At 34.2% G+C, this 19,920-nt stretch overlaps 2 protein-coding genes across 2 annotated transcripts; both read left to right on the forward strand.

Moving 5' to 3' along the window:
* Positions 1–5,471: 5,471 nt before the first annotated feature.
* MDAR4 (monodehydroascorbate reductase 4) lies at positions 5,472–13,381 on the forward strand. The gene is made up of 7 exons (XM_086442206.1): positions 5,472–5,663; positions 7,267–7,318; positions 10,015–10,095; positions 11,084–11,202; positions 11,629–11,848; positions 11,947–12,065; positions 12,455–13,381. The coding sequence occupies exons 1-7, from the start codon at positions 5,544–5,546 to the stop codon at positions 13,181–13,183; spliced, it is 1,440 nt and encodes a 479-aa protein (XP_086298332.1). The 5' UTR covers positions 5,472–5,543; the 3' UTR covers positions 13,184–13,381.
* Positions 13,382–14,934: 1,553 nt separating this feature from the next.
* LOC147401073 (large ribosomal subunit protein bL12c-like) lies at positions 14,935–15,749 on the forward strand. The gene has a single exon (XM_086442207.1). It carries the CDS (start codon positions 15,008–15,010, stop codon positions 15,575–15,577), a length of 570 nt encoding a protein of 189 aa, XP_086298333.1. The 5' UTR covers positions 14,935–15,007; the 3' UTR covers positions 15,578–15,749.
* The last annotated feature ends 4,171 nt before the right edge of the window (positions 15,750–19,920 follow it).

Below are 19,920 nucleotides of genomic sequence, written 5' to 3' on the forward strand. Positions count from 1 at the left end.
TTACTGGTTCATTGGCTTGGATGTTTCGTGCATTGGTTAGTCTGGTCTTGGACCTCTTTAACTTCTTAACAGATTGAATGGTCCACAGCCAGCATCTGTATTGTACCATCTTGAACGAACGATTTGAGGAGATTTTTTGACGACTTGAAGCATTTCTCAAATTCTCCATTAAGCATTTTCTTGGGTACTTTGATGGTGATTGCATAAAATTATGGATTCATACCCTTTTTCCTTTTTGGATGGTAAGTGAGGTAAGGCGAGCTTGGATTAGAGTGTATTTAAAGAGAGAATTTATGGACTAATATGATTGACAAGCAGTGTCTTTAAAATCAGCAGATAATGGTTTTAGGAAACTCTTTTAAGGTTAAATGGAAACGAAGGCCTTGGGGATTTGTTTTCATTGAGAAGTGAAATTTATCATAAAACCTAGAATGGAATTTTTATTAGATTTGAGGAAAATGTTGCCACCAGTAGGGGTGTACTTTCAAAATGTTAGGAGGAAAATTTTATAAGACGGTTATGAAATAAATTATACTACATGAAACTAAATGTTGGATAATATAGGCGAGAATATTGAGATAGATGAGATGAAAGATTAAAAGATTAAATGCATTTAAACGTTCTAATAAATGATAAAATGAGATGATTTAGATATGTTCAATATAAGGTTAATTATAACTCTATAGAAATAATCTCGAAGGGGTAGTTCAATGGCAATTCCAGATTCAATTAAGCAGTGAGAGTCCATATCCAGTGTAAGCCACCCACGAGGATGTGAGAGGGACCCATATGCTTCGACTCCTACCCTAACTTTGTTGGTCCCTCTAGAAGGATGTAAGTTCGGATACACCCATCAAATAAAATTAAAAAAAAAAAAAATTCTATAAAAGAAAAGTACAAATTAAGTCTCACTTGAGAGACTTAACTCTGGATATTGTGATTAAAACTTGTTCAGTAGACTTCAAATATTTGGGATATTAAAAAATAGAAAATAAGAAAATCAAATAAAATCATATTGATTTTGATTATCAAAATAATAATATTTTTAACGATTGCTAAAAAGGTGATTTAAAACAAGTTGATGTCGTGGGGTTGAAATAAATAAATAAATTAAACATTATTTGTGTAAGGCCTGTCTTATCCAGAAAACTTTATAGAATCCATGAGCGATCAAGTCGAAGCCGTTAAAAGGATTAGAAGATTGGGATTGAGAGAAAACACAATAGGAAAGCGTGCCATCATCAGTTCAGTTAAACCAACTGTTAAAGTAGCTGACACAATCAATCCATCAATCTTCTAGAAGACTCCTCCCATTGTTCTTGATCATCACACTCTCCAACCTCAAACATGTTCGGGTCCCACCACCTAAGGTATTGCCTTCATCAATCTCATCCTTCACATCAAGAAATTACTCCACCTTCTACCTGGATGCCACGTGTTCTTTTCATTAGATTAATTCAAATCCCATTCCCTAATATATATATGGGGACGGTTCGAGGGACATCCTCAAAACCATATGAGAAACTGATGTTTCTCAGCTATTGGATTTTGAAAAACTAACGGCTGAGATTCTAATAGACGTCACTTCCGAATGAAAAAATAACTTTTAGATTATTTAAAAACAACTTCCTCAGTTTTACTTTTTTTATTTTATTTTAACTAACGATCTGTTTCTATTAAGAAACCCCCAACCCTTCCTTCGTCTCGACATAAACCCAACTCCTTCTCTTCTCTCTCAAATGAACGACTGAAAACCATCCCTCTTCTCGACAGAACGACTAAAAACCATCGATCGACAGAACGACGAATTTCTGTCAAGTCTCGACAGAAAATCTCATTCGTTTTCTTCGAACCCAACTCCTTCTCTTCTCTCTCGAATGAATGACTGAAAACAAACCTTTCGTTTCCTTCTCCATCACCACAGGAAATAGAACGAAAACCCAACCATTCTGAGACAAACCACATTATTCACAACTATGAGTCTTCCATGACTTCCCTAGAAAGCATTTGCTTAGAAGCAGAGATGTTCAAAATGTTATCTTGCGGTGTTGTCTGTGAATCCTGTAACAGAGATAACAGATGCAGACCATATTGCTTAAATAATCTGATTTTGAATTAGATATGGTGATCAGAGTGATTGACATAGCGATCTGGCCATAGAGAAAAGTTGCAACAGTTAAGATCTTACTTTAGTGCTGGAGGAGAAAGGTGGGATATATATGATGCTAAGAAAACCCCCTTTTTTTTTTTTTTTTACTTTGAATCCTTGAATAGAATTTGTCAATCGGAGAATATGTTGTAGAATGCATATTTGATAATATCATACCCCCTCTGATGAAGCTATTCTGTTATAGAATGCACTTGTGATAATATCATACCCATTCTGATGAAACCATTCTCTTGTATACCAGTGGTGACTCGGTCAACAATGACTAGATGCATCTGGGTGTGCTTCAGTGCACATGCTGTGAAGTTCTTGTCCAACTAAATGCTATAGGCTCCTCCACTAATTTCCATATTTTAGGATCTTGGGTTGTTGAATGCTCTACTATTGATATCATGAACGAAGGGTTTTTTTTTTGCAATCGTTCATTCGAGAGAGAAGAGAAGGAGTTGGGTTTCTGTCAAGACGAACGAATGTTTGGGTTTCTTAATAGAAACAGATCGTTAGTTAAAATAAAATAAAAAGATCAAAACTGAGGGAGTTGTTTTTAAATAATCTAAAAGTTATTTTTTCATTCGGAAGTGACGTCTATTAGAATCTCAGCCGTTAGTTTTTCAAAATCCAACAGCTGAGAAACATCAATTTCTCATATGGTTTTGAGGATGTCCCTCGAACTGTCCCCTATATATATAGGGTCCCGTTCAGCAACAAACATTTTGGCAAAACATTTTTCAAAACATGGGTTAGAGGTCTTGGAATGGGCTGATTTTTGGTGAGGATGATCTCTACGGTGAGGAGATCATCCTCACCAAAAATCAGCCCATTCCAAAACTTCTAGCCCCATGTTTACAAGTTGAAAAATCGTGGACCGTCCATCTTTTGTAAATCAATTTTGATGGGTTATAAGTTTTGGAATGGGCTGATTTTTGGTGATGATGATCTCCTCATCATAGAGATCATCCTCACCAAAAATCAGCTCATTCCAAAACCTCTAACCCATATTTTGAAAAATGGTTTGCCAAAATGTTTGTCAAAATGTTTGTTGCTGAACATTTCCCATATATATATATATATATATATATATATATATATGGGGACGGTTCATGGGCCATATGTAAAAATAATGATTTTTCAAAATATGGGTTATAGATTTTGGATTGAGCTGATTTTTTGCAAGGATGGTCACTATGATAAGAAGATCATCCTCATAAAAAATCAGCTCAATTTGAAACTTTTAAATCCATCAAAAGTGATTTACAAATTATTGACAAAAATTGATAAAAAAAATCGACGATCCACATTCTAAATCACTTTTAATGGGGTTAGAAGTTTCAGATTGGATTGATTTTTTTTTCCAGATGATCTTCCCATCATAAAGATCATCCTCACAAACACATTAGCTCAATCCCAAACTTCTAACTCATATTTTGAAAATTTATTAATGTTACATTGTTTTTATATATGTTTTTTCATATGTCCCTTGATCTGTTCCCTATATATATATATAGAGTGAATTAAATAATTTTTACAAAAATATAAAAATGTGTGTGCAATCTCCAATGTACACGCGTTCTCAGTTTGATGTTCCATAGTATGGATCAGACATCCTAAAGGGATAGAGGCCATCTACTCTGATTCAAATGGGTTCAACCACATTTCATCCTGTATCGTCCACCAATGAGACAGATGGACAAGTTAAATATATTGAACGAGATTTAAAATCAGGGTTCATTTTTCTTATTATTGAGTGAGACAATTCAAATGTATTGGAAAACTCGTCCGAGACAACTCGATTTTGTTCATGGACAAGACATCAAAATGAGTTTTAAAGCCATGACACTCATTCTATTTAAGTTTTAGACCAAAGACCATATTGGAGAGGAAGGTCAGAAGTACAACCTTGAGGGGTTGGCTCAATGGCAATTTCTAACCGATAAGTAGTTAACACCCATAGGTCGTGAGTTTGATACCCAATATGAGCATTAATTCCTCATGGATCATTTACAAAGGCATATTTTCACTTACTTGGTGCGTGTGATGTGCGGGCGTTGCATGTGCCTTGGGACTAGTCTTTGGACAAGACCATGGTCTATGGACTGGGCAAAGTCCAAATACAAGTTTAGTTTGTTGTTTACAGGGATACCCGATTATTTAAAAAAAGAGAGAAAAAGAAGGACAAAAGTATTTCAATATATATATAATTGAATATTTTACAAAAATTGAATAATTGAATAATTTACCACGATTCTAGATCTATCTATATCATAGTGTAAAGGACACACATTAAAGTGCAATAAATACACTTCGGATCGGGTGGGTATTAGGCTCTTTCTTCTATTGGTGCAAAGCTTTTAACCAATTTAAAAGGGTGAGTTTTGATGATTTTGTAATTAATTTGGATCGAGTTTGTAATCTTCAATTACTATAGTGGCTTTGTATTTGGTAGTTGCTTGATTGGTCACCTCACCCCACCTTGCTTTTATTCTTAATAAAAATTTTGGCTTATAAAAAAAAAAAATAATAACACTTTGGAAATTGAATTTTGTATCAAAGATGCCATTTTAATTTTTTATTTTTCTATCAAAATATCCTCAAATGCTTATTCCCAAAATGTATTTATTGCACTTTAATGTGTGCCCTTAGGGCACATGTTAACAAAAACCATATATTTGATAGGATTTAATAATATTTAGAACTTACCTCAAATTTTCTAATTTCCGGACGACATTTAATTATAAGCTAAAATCTCAAATTATCACATTTAACTGTCTGAGATAATATTGAGAATTGTTCATCTGATCGAGTACTTATCCAGGATCCGAGATAATTCATCAAAATTTTGATGTAAAATCTGAATTAACTCGGTTTTATACTTTTAATGTAAAATAGTTAATCTTTAATTACTTAAATGTTTGTTATATGTGAAAAACAATTTCTTGAGACTGGCCATCAAAGTAATCTACCTCATAATAAATAAATAAAATATTTATAATTTAAGTATAAATATAAATTAATAAATAATTTAAACAGTTTGACTCGTTTTATTCTATTTGAAATGGACGAGTCATCTCGGTATCCGGGTTAGGTAGGTGACAAGGCGAGACGAGATATACCGGCTTTTAAAACCATGGAAAGTTGAGGGAACCTTAACTTTATTATGCGAAAGGAAGGGTATAATAGTACATTCACCCAAAAATCATATCTTCTCTTCAACCCCAAAAAAAAAAAAAAACAAAAAAAAAAAAAACTAATTAAGATTTTCCTACGTAGGAATTTGAGTTAGATTGAAAGTCTAATAAAAAAGCTAAAATTACAAATCTTTGAAGTCTCTCATTGGTTCGGAGAGAGAGAGAGAGACTCGGAGGAGAAGAAGAGAGAGATGGGAAGAGCATTTGTTTATGTGATTCTTGGTGGGGGAGTTGCAGCTGGTTATGCAGCTCTTGAATTTTCAAGAAAAGGCGTCCCTCATGGTGAACTCTGCATAATCTCTGAAGAATCAGTAAACCCTCTATCTCCCTCTCTCTCATCACTTCTCTTTGTTTCTTTGTGTTTTAAAGCTTCTTTTTTGATGGATAATAGGTCGATATCTTTAATGGGTATTTGCTCTTTTATTGAATTGTGCCTGTTTGTTATCGGTTTCAACTTTCAAGGTTCTTTTTATTTGTAATACTCACACACCCATCCATTTGAATTTTTTGATTATTGTTTTGTATTTGCTAAATTGGGTTTTCTTGAGATTTTATTGGGTTAAAGGAATTAGTTTTGTTGTGAAATTGTAAGAATAGTATCTCTTTTGGTATTTGAAAAGATCTGGGTTTTGTGTTTCTATGACTTTCTTGCTCATGAATAGGGTCCATTCGAGTTTAATTTTAAGTTCCTAATCTGTTCTGGGTATTTATTATCTTAAAAGTATATATTGAAATTTAATTCAAGGAACTTGAAGGACCTAATAATTTGAACATCGTTTTCTTGGTTTGTAACTGTTGAATTGGGACCTTCATTAAAACCACTAAAAACAAAACAAAAAACAAAACAAAACAAAACAAAAACAAAACAAAACAAGAAAACCTGTCAAATTAGTTAAGTAAGAAAATTATCGCCCACTTCATCATTAGAGCACACCCTCCCGATATCAGTTGGCCTATGTTTCGCATCAGTTGGACTTCAATCATCCTATATGATCTCTTAGCCTGACACAAGAGGAATGTTCCCCAATTTTCTTTTTTCCTTTTTTCATCCGATTTCAGAGATATGGGGACCCTGGTGGTTTCTATGGTTTTCCTCAACTAAAGCTTACCTACCAAAAGTGTAATAAAGAGATAACATATCAAGGTCACAGTTTCATGGATTTTACCCTACTTTGCAGAGGAGAGATAATATGCCCATAAAAAATAAAAGAGCTATTCTTGTGTCAGGATATGAGTGAAGATGTACTTCACGCCTCTGTATGCACATGGTACACAATCAGGGGAGTAGGGCCAGCCACCCTTAAAATGGATCCTGCTAAGATCATGATCAACAACTGGCATGACTGAGTAATCCTAATTGTCCGATTTGGATCTCATTGAGTCCTGGGACAAGTGGTTGTGGTACTTGAGTTGTGGAATTATGTTGACTTGTGAGAACATTGAAGACTTTGTATCGTATCAAAAGGATGACAAACTTGGACCCTCTCTTGGTATTTAAACAAAATCTATAAATCTCATACATAGAATTCTGAGCTTTGGGTATTGTTCGATTAGATTGAAACATGCCATCTTATGGTTCTTATCTTTCTTTTTGTGATACGGGATAAATATATGAAGGAGGATCATCAAATTTGTTCTGAGTTTGCATGCTTGAAATATTACCTGGAAATAGTCCACTCTTCTAGGAATTCTCTTTATAAATGAGGTGACACAAAGTTTTGGTGTTCCCTGGATGAGAGCCACTTACATGTCGGAGACACAAAAAGTGTATCTTGGCATATAAGTGGATATCATCCAAATAACACAACCTTTGAAGACACCTTTTTTAACTACAACTCTTATATATACATTCATGGTTTTTATTATTCGCAAAATTGAATTGGACCTTATGAAGTTTTGTTATGTTTCTTGTAGGTTCTGCCTTATGAGAGACCTGCATTAAGCAAAGGTTTTTTACTTCCAGAAGGTATGTACTTATCTTATTTGGTGACACACATGAATGCTCAAAGAATAGATTATCTGATTTTATTTCTCAACTCTCATCATAGATATTTCATGCTTCTCATGTGGAAAAATATTGAAGTTAGCAGAGGTTTTCCTATATGAGTGCAACCTTTACTTTCGTCAAGTCTCTATTTTCCAATGTAATTTGTGACAACAAGAAAATTTTGGGAACCTCTTTAATCTATTGTGAATGAGTTGTGTATCGTATGTCCTTTTTCTATTATAATTCCAAGAAAGCATATCCCAACATGTTTAGTATGATATGTATTGTAGTCAATTTGTGAAATGTTTCCTAGTAGGATTTGGATGAGGGTTTTGGGAATGCAAATGTAGGAAACTAGTTGGGCTTCTTTGGGATTTGTGAGGTTGTAGAATAAAAGTTTATGAGAACTGTAAAGAACCATGGGTTGAAGAGGGATTGGGAGAATGGTGAAGGTGGAGAGACCTATTCCTTGTTCTCCTATATGCTATTTGATCCTCAGTCTGCCCTTTGTGGAAGAACCTTTTAAAATTTGCTATACTTTGTTTGTCGTTGTTTCTGGTATGTTCTCATAGTTTTTGTGCTGTCATCACACCCTTAGATCCTTGGGGTTTCCAAAACAAACAGTTGGTGAGCATAAAGCAAAAGCTTGGTTGGCTCTCCTTCGAGCATAACCAACGTTAGAAAAGATCACATTTGGAATAGGCATCTCAGTGGAACATGTCTAATTCACTAGTTGGCAGATAGATGCACATTCTTTGCATTGCATGCAACATCGAGTACTTCAAGTTTGCAACAGTACTTCCAGTCTACCATGATACAATGACACAAAACTTAGGATATATTATTCCACAACATTTAGGAGTACACAGTATTCAAAATCTCAGAAGAAGTAAGTGCTGTTTTTATTGAGGAAACTTGCAGGATCCAAAATAAAATTGGTTTGGCCTCTCTTTGGTATCAAAACTTCTACAAAATGCTTTTTTCCTCCATGTAGTTTTGGGTTTCTAACTAGAAAAAGTACCCCGCATTTTCAGGATTAGTCTTTGATAACGATGAACTAGCTAAAAATATATAGTCTTAAATAAACAGGAAATTAATTTGGAATTTTTGTGTGTGATATTTATAGGGGAATCCTTAAATGTAGCCAAATCTCTGCACCAGAGAATGTATGATAAGCTGCACCGCTAACTACTTGACATGATTGGATTATGCCTATATTTTCCAGTCATGCCCAGCTACTTTAATGTGCCCATGACAATAATAATCTTCTTGTCATTTTCCCCTGATTCAGTTTGCATACCACAGATTAGAGCACTTGGCATGGCCCTACATGGGTTCATGTTATAGGTTTTTGAAGCTGCAAATCTAACCAAGGTATGGGGGTGTCTTACTTGGTGAACACCACTAGTTGGATTTTTGAATTCAGCAAGTTATAGAGAGCTACTATTGGCACCCCAACTTTTACTTGTTACACCCCATTTTCTCAAATTATTTATCTCAGTTAAAGATTAAAACACTCTTTTCAAACAGTACGAAGGTTTGGCTCAAATTATAATCTCAATATTACAAATCACTATAACACTTGTCAAAAAATTTCAGTAGGTGTTTACAATTATGATTAGGCTCATATAAAATTATATACTACAAAAATAGAAATCTAGCCGAGAGAGGGATTCTATTGGCATCCCAACTTTTACTTATTCTCAACCATTCACTTATTTTCTTTATTTTTAATTGGGGTGGCAATAGTAGCTCGCAAGTTGTATTAGCTAATATTAATTGAATATTTTTATCCATGACCATCTTTATGATGGCTCATATTATGGATCTCTTTGATGGATTATGTTCATAAATGTAATGCTTTCACTTTAGTATAAAAAGATAGTTAAATAATGATCACCAAAAAGCCTAGGGTACATGTAATAAATTAATATTCTGAAACTTCAGGAAAAAACCAAGTTCCAAAACAATTCCCATGCAGCTCTCACGGGACTTTTTTTACAAGTGGCACATGGATTTCTACTGATAACATTAATCTTTTGTTGGACCTCTTATCCTCATTCCTGAATAGTAAGTTATGTTGTTAAAGAATTTATAGTGCTTAAGTGAATTGTTACTTCAATAGATTGAAGGGAAGACCTCTAGAAGACAAACTCAAGCTTATCCTAAATGGAATCTTGATAGTTAAACTTCGCAGGATTTGGAGACCCCCCATGTGCCTGCACTCACTCTTCAGCCTTCTGTACCCATAAACACTGCCTTCTGAACAGTAGAAGATAATTTCTTAATGTGATTAAGCGGTCCTTAACAAAAAAAACTGGGGAAGTGGGGACTTGTGGCATCATTGACTAATATTTTGAATAGGTTGGAGAATTTAGATGTTTTTCTTAAGGCATGTTATTTGTGAGAGAGACTGCTTAGACCTTTAGTGTGTGTCGTGATTTTTCATCATCATCATCATTGTCATTGTCATGGCTTTATCCTAACTACTGTGGTAGAAATCATGATTTTATACCCTTTTGTAATGTTTTCTCTTTTGTGTTATAAAAGTGGGGAAAAAAAGTAAAAGAAACATTTGAGCTTATTATTTCTTGCTAGACATTCTATTTCTATTATTGTGCAGGTTCTGTTAAATTGTGACTGGCTTGCTTATTGTAACTTATGTTGATTTCCAGATCCTGCCCGCCTTCCATCTTTTCACACATGTGTAGGCGTTAATGAGGAGAGGTTGACTCCAAAGTGGTACAAGGAACATGGTATTTTTTTTTTTTTTTTTAACCTTTCTTTTGCAACCCAGTTCTATGAAACTATTTATAACACATCATCCTTGAGTATGTTTTTCTTTTCAATGAGTCCATAAATTTTGATCCCCAAGTACTTTATTTTATCTTCATCATTGTTATTGTTTTAATAAGTATCCCAAGTTCTTTATGATCTTCCTCAAATCTAGGTTTGGGTTCTGTTTGTCTTATTAATATGAGAAATTTAGCAATCACTGGCAACAGTTAAAATATGAGAGCGGACTGTACATATAAGAAATAAACAACAAGAAGGCCTTAACCCAAAGTTTTGAGGTCGGGTAAACAGATCCTATTCCTCTATCCCACTATGTCCAGAGCCATTCAATTGCAAATAGCTTAAGTAACTGGTCTAACAGTTGCAAATTGATGTTTAAAATATTGGATTTGGATTTCTGGTTATAATGAAGATTAAAGTATATGTTGTAAGTCTTTTGGAGTTAATTTACCCAGAATTTTGGCTTTTCCAGATTATCTTGAGCCGGGTTTGATGGTTTGGGCAAGACATCTTGGGTCCAAGACCCATGCCAGGACACAGCAATGTGGTCCAGTTCCTCAACACGAATGGGGGCCTTAATCACACTTGGGTTTGATTTCTTTGTTAGGGTTGAGTTGATTTAGACGTCCACCTCAGACTAAGTTAACTCAAATGGTTGTTGATTTAACATTATAGCAATATGAGCATATCTATCCCTTATTGAAAACACTTCACAATTTTACTTCATGGATTTTTTTCCCCTTTTCAGTAATTTTCTTTTCATTTTTCAATTTATAAGATAATATATATAAATATACTTGTTAAAAATTTCTGTCAGTTGTCTTTATTTTTTCCGATTAATTTGGCTGTATGGTCTTATCAGCTGAAAGAAAGTTTGAGTCTGCTTAAATCTGATGTATGTTTTTCATTTTAGTGACTAATTATCAAAATCTGGATCTTCATTACTAGGGATTGAATTGGTTCTTGGAACTCGAGTTAAATCTGTTGATGTAAGGCGGAAGACATTGGTGACAGCGACTGGCGAAACTATAAGTTACAAGATTCTTATCATTGCGACTGGTGCTCGGGTACTGAATCTTTTCTTTGAATGCTCTAATCCTCAGAACCTAAGAAATTGAGCCTTAGCCCCAATTTCCAATTGTGGAAGGTTGAGGTCAAGGCTATGTAACAAGGGCACTCCATTTTCTTATATCGGGCACAATATATTTCACCAAAAGAATATTTAATTTATTTAAATAATTTTTTTCAATCATTATTTACTTATTGTTTATATAGTTTTAATGCATATCAGCTTATGTCAATATAGTGTACTGAACATCGTGTTCTAAAAATATATTTATCGATTTATGAATCAATCGTATGGATGTGTCCAGTAATTGAGCTTTTCAGGTGTCAGTGTGTTAGTATTGGATGCTGACACCAGTGTTTATGTTTTTGTTACAAATAAGTGTTCATCTTATTGGTTCTGACTAAATTGCATGTCTTGGGTATAGGCTTTGCAGCTTGAAGAATTCGGAGTGGACGGATCAAATGCCGAAAATGTATGTTACTTACGCAATTTAGCGGATGCAACTAGGCTTGTTGACGTGATACAATCTTCCGCTGGTGGGAATGCCGTTGTCATTGGTGGTGGCTATATTGGCATGGAGTGTGCTGCATCTTTGGTAATAAACAAAATAAATGTGACCATGGTCTTCCCCGAGGCACATTGCAGTAAGTATTTTATTTTATTGTCTTTTAACTCATTTATTTTATATAATAAGGTCTTATATAGACCAAGCAAAGTAATATGCTGCATTTTTTTTTTCTAGTGGCCCGTTTATTTACGCCCAAGATTGCGAGTTACTATGAGGATTACTACAAGTCAAAAGGAGTGAAGTTCATTAAGGGAACTGCCTTGTCATCATTTGAGAAAGACTCCAATGGAAAGGTAAGTAATTATGTTGTTGCACAATCACACTTGGATCATTGTTCTAATTCATCGTTAAAGAACTCAAGCTTGGCTCAAAAATGATCTTCGGATTTTCTAACAACTTCGAGATCAACATAAAACCTGTTTGTTTTATTAAAGTGGTTAGGCTAGCCATTATATGATTGTGACTTTCATTGAAACACAAAATTTGTACCCATTTTGATTTGGAGACATTGAATGATCACTAACCATGTTGGGGGGATAGTAGCTCAAGTTTTTTGCTGAAATGTGAAGATGTTGTGGAAAATTTTATCTCCCTTTATTATTTTCCTTCGTACCCTAATTGCCCATACATCGGATTACTACTTGTTTTTATTGAAATCAGATTGTCTGCTGACCCTTTTCAGGTTACGGCTGTTATTCTTCGGGATGGAACTCAGCTACCAATCGATATGGTCGTTGTTGGGATTGGAATTCGACCCAATACAAGTCTATTTGAGGGACAGCTAACTTTGGAAAAAGGTGGGATAAAAGTGAATGGGCGAATGCAAACAAGCAACAGCTCGGTCTATGCTATTGGAGATGTTGCGGCATTTCCCGTCAAACTCTTTGGCGAAACTCGTAGGCTTGAGCATGTTGACTCAGCCCGGAAAACAGCTAGACATGCCATCACAGCAATACTGGCTCCAGACGAAACGGGTGACTTTGATTACCTACCATTTTTCTACTCTCGAGTCTTTAAATTGTCTTGGCAGTTCTATGGCGACAACATAGGAGAGGTGGTTCACTACGGTGATTTCTCGGGGAGTAGCTTTGGAGCATATTGGGTCAGTAAGGGTCAGCTTGTGGGATCTTTTCTTGAGGGTGGGACCAAAGAAGAGTATGAGGCTATAGCCAAGGCGACAAGGCTCAAGCCAGCGATCGAAGACATGGCTGAACTTGAAAGGCAAGGTCTAGCTTTCGCGTTGTCAGTGAGTCAACAATTACCTCCACCATTGCCGCCCGTTGTGGTCACAAGTTCCAGCCTTGCATTAGAGAAGCCAATGTACGGTTGGCATGCGACAGCTGGGGTGGCTGTGGCTGCTTCAATTGCAGTGTTTGCGTATTGGTATGGGAGGAGACGTCGAAGGTGGTGAAGAGCTTTTCTTGGTGCTTGGAGATGTGCAAACTTTTAATTTCTGGTCATCTAATTCTGTAATATTCATGTTGTAGCATCCTAGGTATAGAGAAGATCAAAATTACTTTGATGATGATCTCCTTTGGTTGTCCATCTTTATTTACTCAAAAAATGGGCTAAAATATATTCATTTATAAAATTATATTTTGAGATTTTAGTTTACAGAATTGGGTTGTTTTTCACAATTTGTATTACTCCACTTGTCCCCAATTCAATTGGATGGTTCAATCGAACATCATCTACCATACTATTTTTCTTTAGGGAAGCAAGGGGTTAGTGTCAATCGGATTCTACCCTTGGGATGATTTTATCTACAAAAGTTAGATTTATAAAAAATTTAAAAATTATAAAATGTGACGAAAATGCCCATAAAAAATGTTTGTTAAATGAGTCGTGATAAGGCTGTCAACGAATGCTTATCGGTTCGGATACAATAATATCCGAATCTAAATCCGAATTAGAATTTGAATCCGAATCCAATGGATGTTCTAAAATTCTATCCAAATTCGAATCCGATTATCCTATCGGATATCAGATAATATCCGATCAGAATTAGAATAATTTGTATATTAAAAAAAATATATAATTTTTCCTTATCCAATTGGTTTTTCATTATTAAAAAATATCTATTATATATTATATTATGTATATAATAAATAAATAAATAAATAAAATAATATTTATTACATTATTTATATAAAAAATAAATCAAATAAAATGATATATATTATATATTATTTCGAATAGAATATATGGGATTCGAAATGTTAATATCCGAATCTATATTATCGATAAATATATATATATATATATCCGATAAGGATTTGAATATATAAAATTATCCGAATTCGAATTCAATATCTGATTTTTCGAATTCGAATTTTCGACTATTCATTGACACCCCGAAGTCGTGATAATCTATCACCCATCTCTGACATATACCTGTATCATAGAAAATATTTATGATTTTACGTATCCCGAAGTAAATGATCTATGATGCATCAAAGGGGAGCATCAGAAAATCATTATTATTATTAAATAGGCATTTAAAAAAAAATCCATTGACACCCCAACTTTTATTTAGTATTCACTAATTATTTAAATTATTTGTCACTTCCCAATTAAAACTTAACCCTTACACATGCCTTAAAATGAGAATTAACATTTCCATATCAATCCATAATAGATACACAAGATATTAATAATAAAACAACCAAAGAAGCTACCAATGGCTAATATCAACAATTTCCTATAAAAAAGAACAAGTTAACATCAACCATGATCGTTTACTCTAGTCTCTTGATGTTTTGTTGTGATCTTTGCTCTTTGATATCTGTCTATGAAAGAGAAGAAAATAATCAAACCTAACTATCTTTCCTAAAGTGAGAATGATATTCTCACCTTATTAATTTCGATTTTTAAATTTAGTTTGAATGTAATATATATAAGTCAATGTGCCAATGGAAATTCTAATTTTTCGGTTACTTACTTGGGTTTAACAAAGAGTAAATTCTCAAATAATTACAAAAGTTTTCGTTATAATATTTTATTAACATTACGTGATAGTTGTGTTAACATTAACAAAATTTTGAAAATACCAAAAACTTTTGTAATTATTTGAGAATTTACCCTTTAATAAATTCTTAAAGTTATAAAAAAAAAAAAAAAAAAATCTATTACCTATTTATCTTGTATATATACATACCTTATCCTTTCTCTTCCCCCCATTTTCCATCAATCTCTCCCTCAGCTCTGTTTTTTTTTTCTTCTAAAAGAGAGAGTAATGGCGTCAACACTCTCCACTCTCACTCTCCGTTCTCCATCTTATCCTTCACCTTCATGTGCTTATCCTACACCCTCTTCCACCTTCCCCAAACAAACACTAGAATTCCCTCTCCGAAACCCTAAATTCTCTCGCAAAGCCACCTTTCTCCCTCCAATCTCCGCCGTTGCTGATGTCTCTGACAAAATCAAGACCATTGGAAAAGATCTCTCCCAACTAACCCTAGAAGAAGCTCGTAGTCTCGTTGATTGGTTGCAGGAAGAGCTCGGCGTCTCGGCTGCTGCCTTCGCTCCGGCTGCAGTAGCCGTCGCTCCAGGTGCAGCCGATGCAGCAGGTCCGGCTGTCGTCGAGGAGAAGACGGAGTTCGATATAGTGATCGAAGATGTGCCGAGCAATGCTAGGATTTCGACAATTAAGGCTGTGAGAGCACTGACGAGTCTGGCGTTGAAAGAGGCCAAGGAATTGATCGAAGGTCTCCCGAAGAAATTCAAGGAGGCGGTTTCGAAGGAAGAAGCCGAGGAGGCGAAGAAACAGCTCGAAGCAGCTGGAGCGAAGATCTCCATTGTTTAGATCGATTGGATGGCGAGGCGAGGCGAGGTTAGGTGAAATTTGCTTTTGTTTTTGTTCCTTTCTGGTAATTTTAGATATTTCTTGTTTAAATCGTTTTTTTTTTCCTTTCTTTTTGATTGTGATGTTGTAAACATGTAATCTCATTTGTTGTGAAATTTCCTAATTTTTAGCATTTTTGAGTAAATTTTTAGTGCCATATCAATCATCATTTACTTCAGAGATAAAATTTTAATTATCATATATGTTAGATTCAGAGGCTATAATAGATGGATGTGAACGGTGAACCATGACTTTAAATGTTGACAGAGACGACTCGTCGGATATGTCTCGATATCGTCCACCAATGAGATGGATAAGACAAGTCAATATATCGGACGAGATTTAAAATCCACATTCATTTTTCTCATTGTTGAACAAGACGTCTGAAATGTATCGGAAAACTCGTCCAAGATGACTACGTCTTGTTGAGTGTTGAGGGATGAGACGTCAAAATGAGTTTTAAAACCATGATGTGAACTCATGTTTTTAAAACTCGTCCGAGATCGAGATGTATCGCCCAAGTTGTATCGGTATCGTCCAATAACAAGATGAACAAACAAACAAAGTATTGGGGTTTGGCAGCATCTTGTGAAACAAACGGTACCTATCGTATCGGACGAGATTTTATCTGTTTTCATCTCCAAATCCTATCCTTTCATTCCTGATTTTTCTCCTCTTTTTAACCAAGTGAATCAGATAACGAAGGGGTTTGGTAAAAAATTTCATCTTCCTCCTCCAAATCAGGTAGTCCCTCTCTTTCTCTCATCCATAGAAGTTCATATAGATGTTGTTCTCAAGGAAATTAGATTTTTTCAGATTTGTTAAATGGTTTAAAATAATTGTCTTATTGTCGAACGAGATGACTCGTCCGAGACAACTTGTTATTGGGTATGAACGAGACACGAAAACGAGTTTTAAAACCATGATATGAACATCATGACCTGTACTGTAATAAAATCAGTTGTGGCTGATACTTCCTTCTTGATCCCCAATAAAATTGGGGTTGAAAGAATGAAATTTGTTCATTAATGTATAAATTTATCTTTTCTAAAAATAAATAAATAATAAGTATTGGTATTTTCTCTCACTAGTCACAATTTCATCCCATGTTGTTTTCTACCACTTTTGGTTCTTTTTTTGAATCTTAAGCTTGTACATCCTTCTAACTAAAACTGTTATTTGTCTTTGTTGAATATGATCAAATTATCTCAATTAACTTTTCATCCGTTATTGAATTATTATCATATTTTCCAGTTTGCATTCATTTATATTTTGTTTTTCTTAAGTCTTTGCATGCATTCATTTCAACATCCTCAATTCATCTTTGTTATAATAAGGGGTAATTATAAAAAATAATTTTTTTTTTGTAAATTTATCAAAAAGAATCTATTTAAACGGTTTAAGTGTCGAAATATGTTCATTTTGATAAATTTACAAAAATTATTACTTTTTTTTTATAATTAATATTTAAATTTATTATTTTATTTTATAACTACCCCTTATATTAAATCCCAACAGATTGACCTAGTGGCAAGCTGAGCCTTGATAAGTTCCTTAGGGCCACCCTTTAGGAGTAGTTGACCCTTGACTCAACTTGTTGCAAATAGTACTATTCAAGGGGGTGGTGCATGTAATTGTGGGATTAGTCCCATTCCAAGGATGGCATACCTACGATATAAAAAAGAAGAACAAAATATTCATTTTATGAATATGTTTCTTGATGGTCTAACATTCCGTTTAGGTTTTCATGAAGTTGGGTATATATATATACCGATTTGATAAGGCAGGGTAACCTTCTCTAAGGATTGGTTTGATTGCATTTAAATTCCTTTTTCATGGAATTTCTATCAACGGGAAAATGGGTAAGCTGAAAAATACAAATTTTGTCGGTTGATTACATTTGGGAAACATACTCGAAAATGGAATAGAAGAAAGAAAGAAAGAAAAAAGAGAGGGGAGGCGAGGAGAGAGAGAGAGAGAGAGAGAGACTCATTAGTCGCAACAACGGAGGTATCAACGATAGAGGTCGTCGACAACAGTGATGGTGGTGGTAGGAAAGAAGAAGAGGAGGAGGAATGAGAATATTAGAGTTTATTATTATTATTTTGAATTAAGGGTAATTTGTGGTTGAATTTTATCTTTCCATGTTTGGAGGTGGAAAAATGAGATGTAGCATTTACGGGATTTTTAGATGGTGATGGATATCTAATTTTCATGGAAAAAATCCCATCAAACAATGTAAATTAAAAATCCACCCTATTTTTCATGGATGAGCAAATACACCCTAAATGAATATCCCTTAGTTGCTTTATACAGGGAAAATCATTTAATACACCGCAATAAAGAGTTTTCTTTCAAGGTGTTCCCTAATTTTTAGGTGGTAATTTAATTTTTTAATTAATAAAGATTTTTCAACTATATTCTCTTTAATCTTAAAGATGACTAATATTTTCATCATTTTTGAAGATTTAGTATTTATTTTATTTTATTTTTATTAGAAGGGTATCTGGGCCAGCTTGTGCACATCAACTATTCTCTCCTCCCCGAACAAGACTTGCGAAACAGGATTTTAATCCTGTGGTCCGTGACCACTAATATTAGTAGTTAGTGGGAATCGAACTTGAGACCATAGGGGAAACACACACGTTGATCCCGAAGTGTTACCACTCGGTCACCCATCTGATGATTTTGAAGATTTAGTATTTGACGTGAAAAGAAAAAACTTTAAAGGGAGTATCTCACTTCAAAATTTTGAAGGAAACCTCTCCAATGGATTAATGATGATGAAAAAACTCATTAATAAAATATTGTGATTGATTTTTTGTACGTCTTAACTATGAAATATATATTTTTTCTTTGGCAAAAGCTTATAACAAAAATAAAAATTAATAAAAAGGATTAAAACTCATAAAAAATAAAAAATAATTAAAAATTATTTTAAAATTGATTTTTGGCATTTTGGTGGGTAGAAGACTCGAAGTAGTGTCAAGCACTTGGAACAGTGTGCAATGTGGCATCAGAAAATGATCGATGTGAAATACTCACCAAACTCCGTTAATAGTTTGAGGTCAAATGCCGAAGGAGGCAATAAAAACTTCCTTAATTTGAGGGAGGTGTAAAATATATATATATATATATATATATTATATATATATATATATATATATATATATTTTCAAGAAGATGAAAATGAGGGTGTTTGTTGATTATTATTAATGAAGTACATATAATCATTTTAAAACCTACAAATTCTTACTAATACAAAATATTTAACTTCTATGGATGATGTAATATGTACAAGTCCAAGATGACAATATGCATGGGTGGAGCTAGGATTTTCTTTTAGTGGGGGCAAACTTATAGTTAATTAGAGGCGGAGGGGGGCAAAAATTGGAGGGAGATGAGGGAGTTGGGGCAACAGGGTCAAACGGGGCATATTAGTAGTTCAAAATATAGGATTATCTCGAATTTAAGCATAAATTCAAGGGTATCTAAAATGCCCAAAAAAATTGAGTGGGGGCAATTGACCCCAATGTCTCCTTACTAGCTCCACCCTTGACAATATGTGAATATGACATGGGTCTGATGTGGACGTGAAGGCTACGTGGCATCCTTGAATTGTTTTGCGAAACCACTTCAAGAAGAAAGTGGATCTTCTGTAGCACATGGTTCCTATAGCAAAGTTTCAATGGTTAAAAGAACGTCACATCAACGATACAATGAGATCTGACACTTAAAATGTTGGGAGTTTAGTAGTCGTATTGACATGGGTATGCATCAAAAAACTTATTTTTTGATTAAAAAGAAATCAGATCTAAGTCATGATCACAAGAGGTTGAAACGTAAATTTTTTTCTGGAATACTTGTCTCTCATCGGTTGAAACTGTACTACAAAGGATCCGTTTCGCTTAAACCATAGAAGATGACATGTCAATGTCCAGATGGGACGTCATGATAAGACGTGCATCAAGTTCATGTCTCCTTGTCTAACAACTAAAGGGAGGACACATCGCAAACTAGGATTGGATGAAATAGGTGATAACATGGCAACCCTATCATCCCATCATTGGGATGACATGTGAAAATGGACCAAATTAATGATTTATGATGATTTTTTTTTTCTTTTTCTAAAGTCAATGAGAAATTTGGACGCCTAATGTTGGTATTTTATAAAGGGAAAATTATAAAAAAAAAATCTAATAAAATAATTATTTCACAAAAAGAATTCGAATTTATTGTAAATTATCAAAACAATAATAAACCGGTCATTAATGGCCGGTTTTTTTTTCTCTCCTCTTTCTCTC

This window comes from Akebia trifoliata, chromosome 5 (assembly GCF_017979445.1).
Source record: "Akebia trifoliata isolate Shusen 1 chromosome 5, ASM1797944v1, whole genome shotgun sequence".
In the NCBI taxonomy this organism is placed as follows: Eukaryota; Viridiplantae; Streptophyta; class Magnoliopsida; order Ranunculales; family Lardizabalaceae; genus Akebia; species Akebia trifoliata.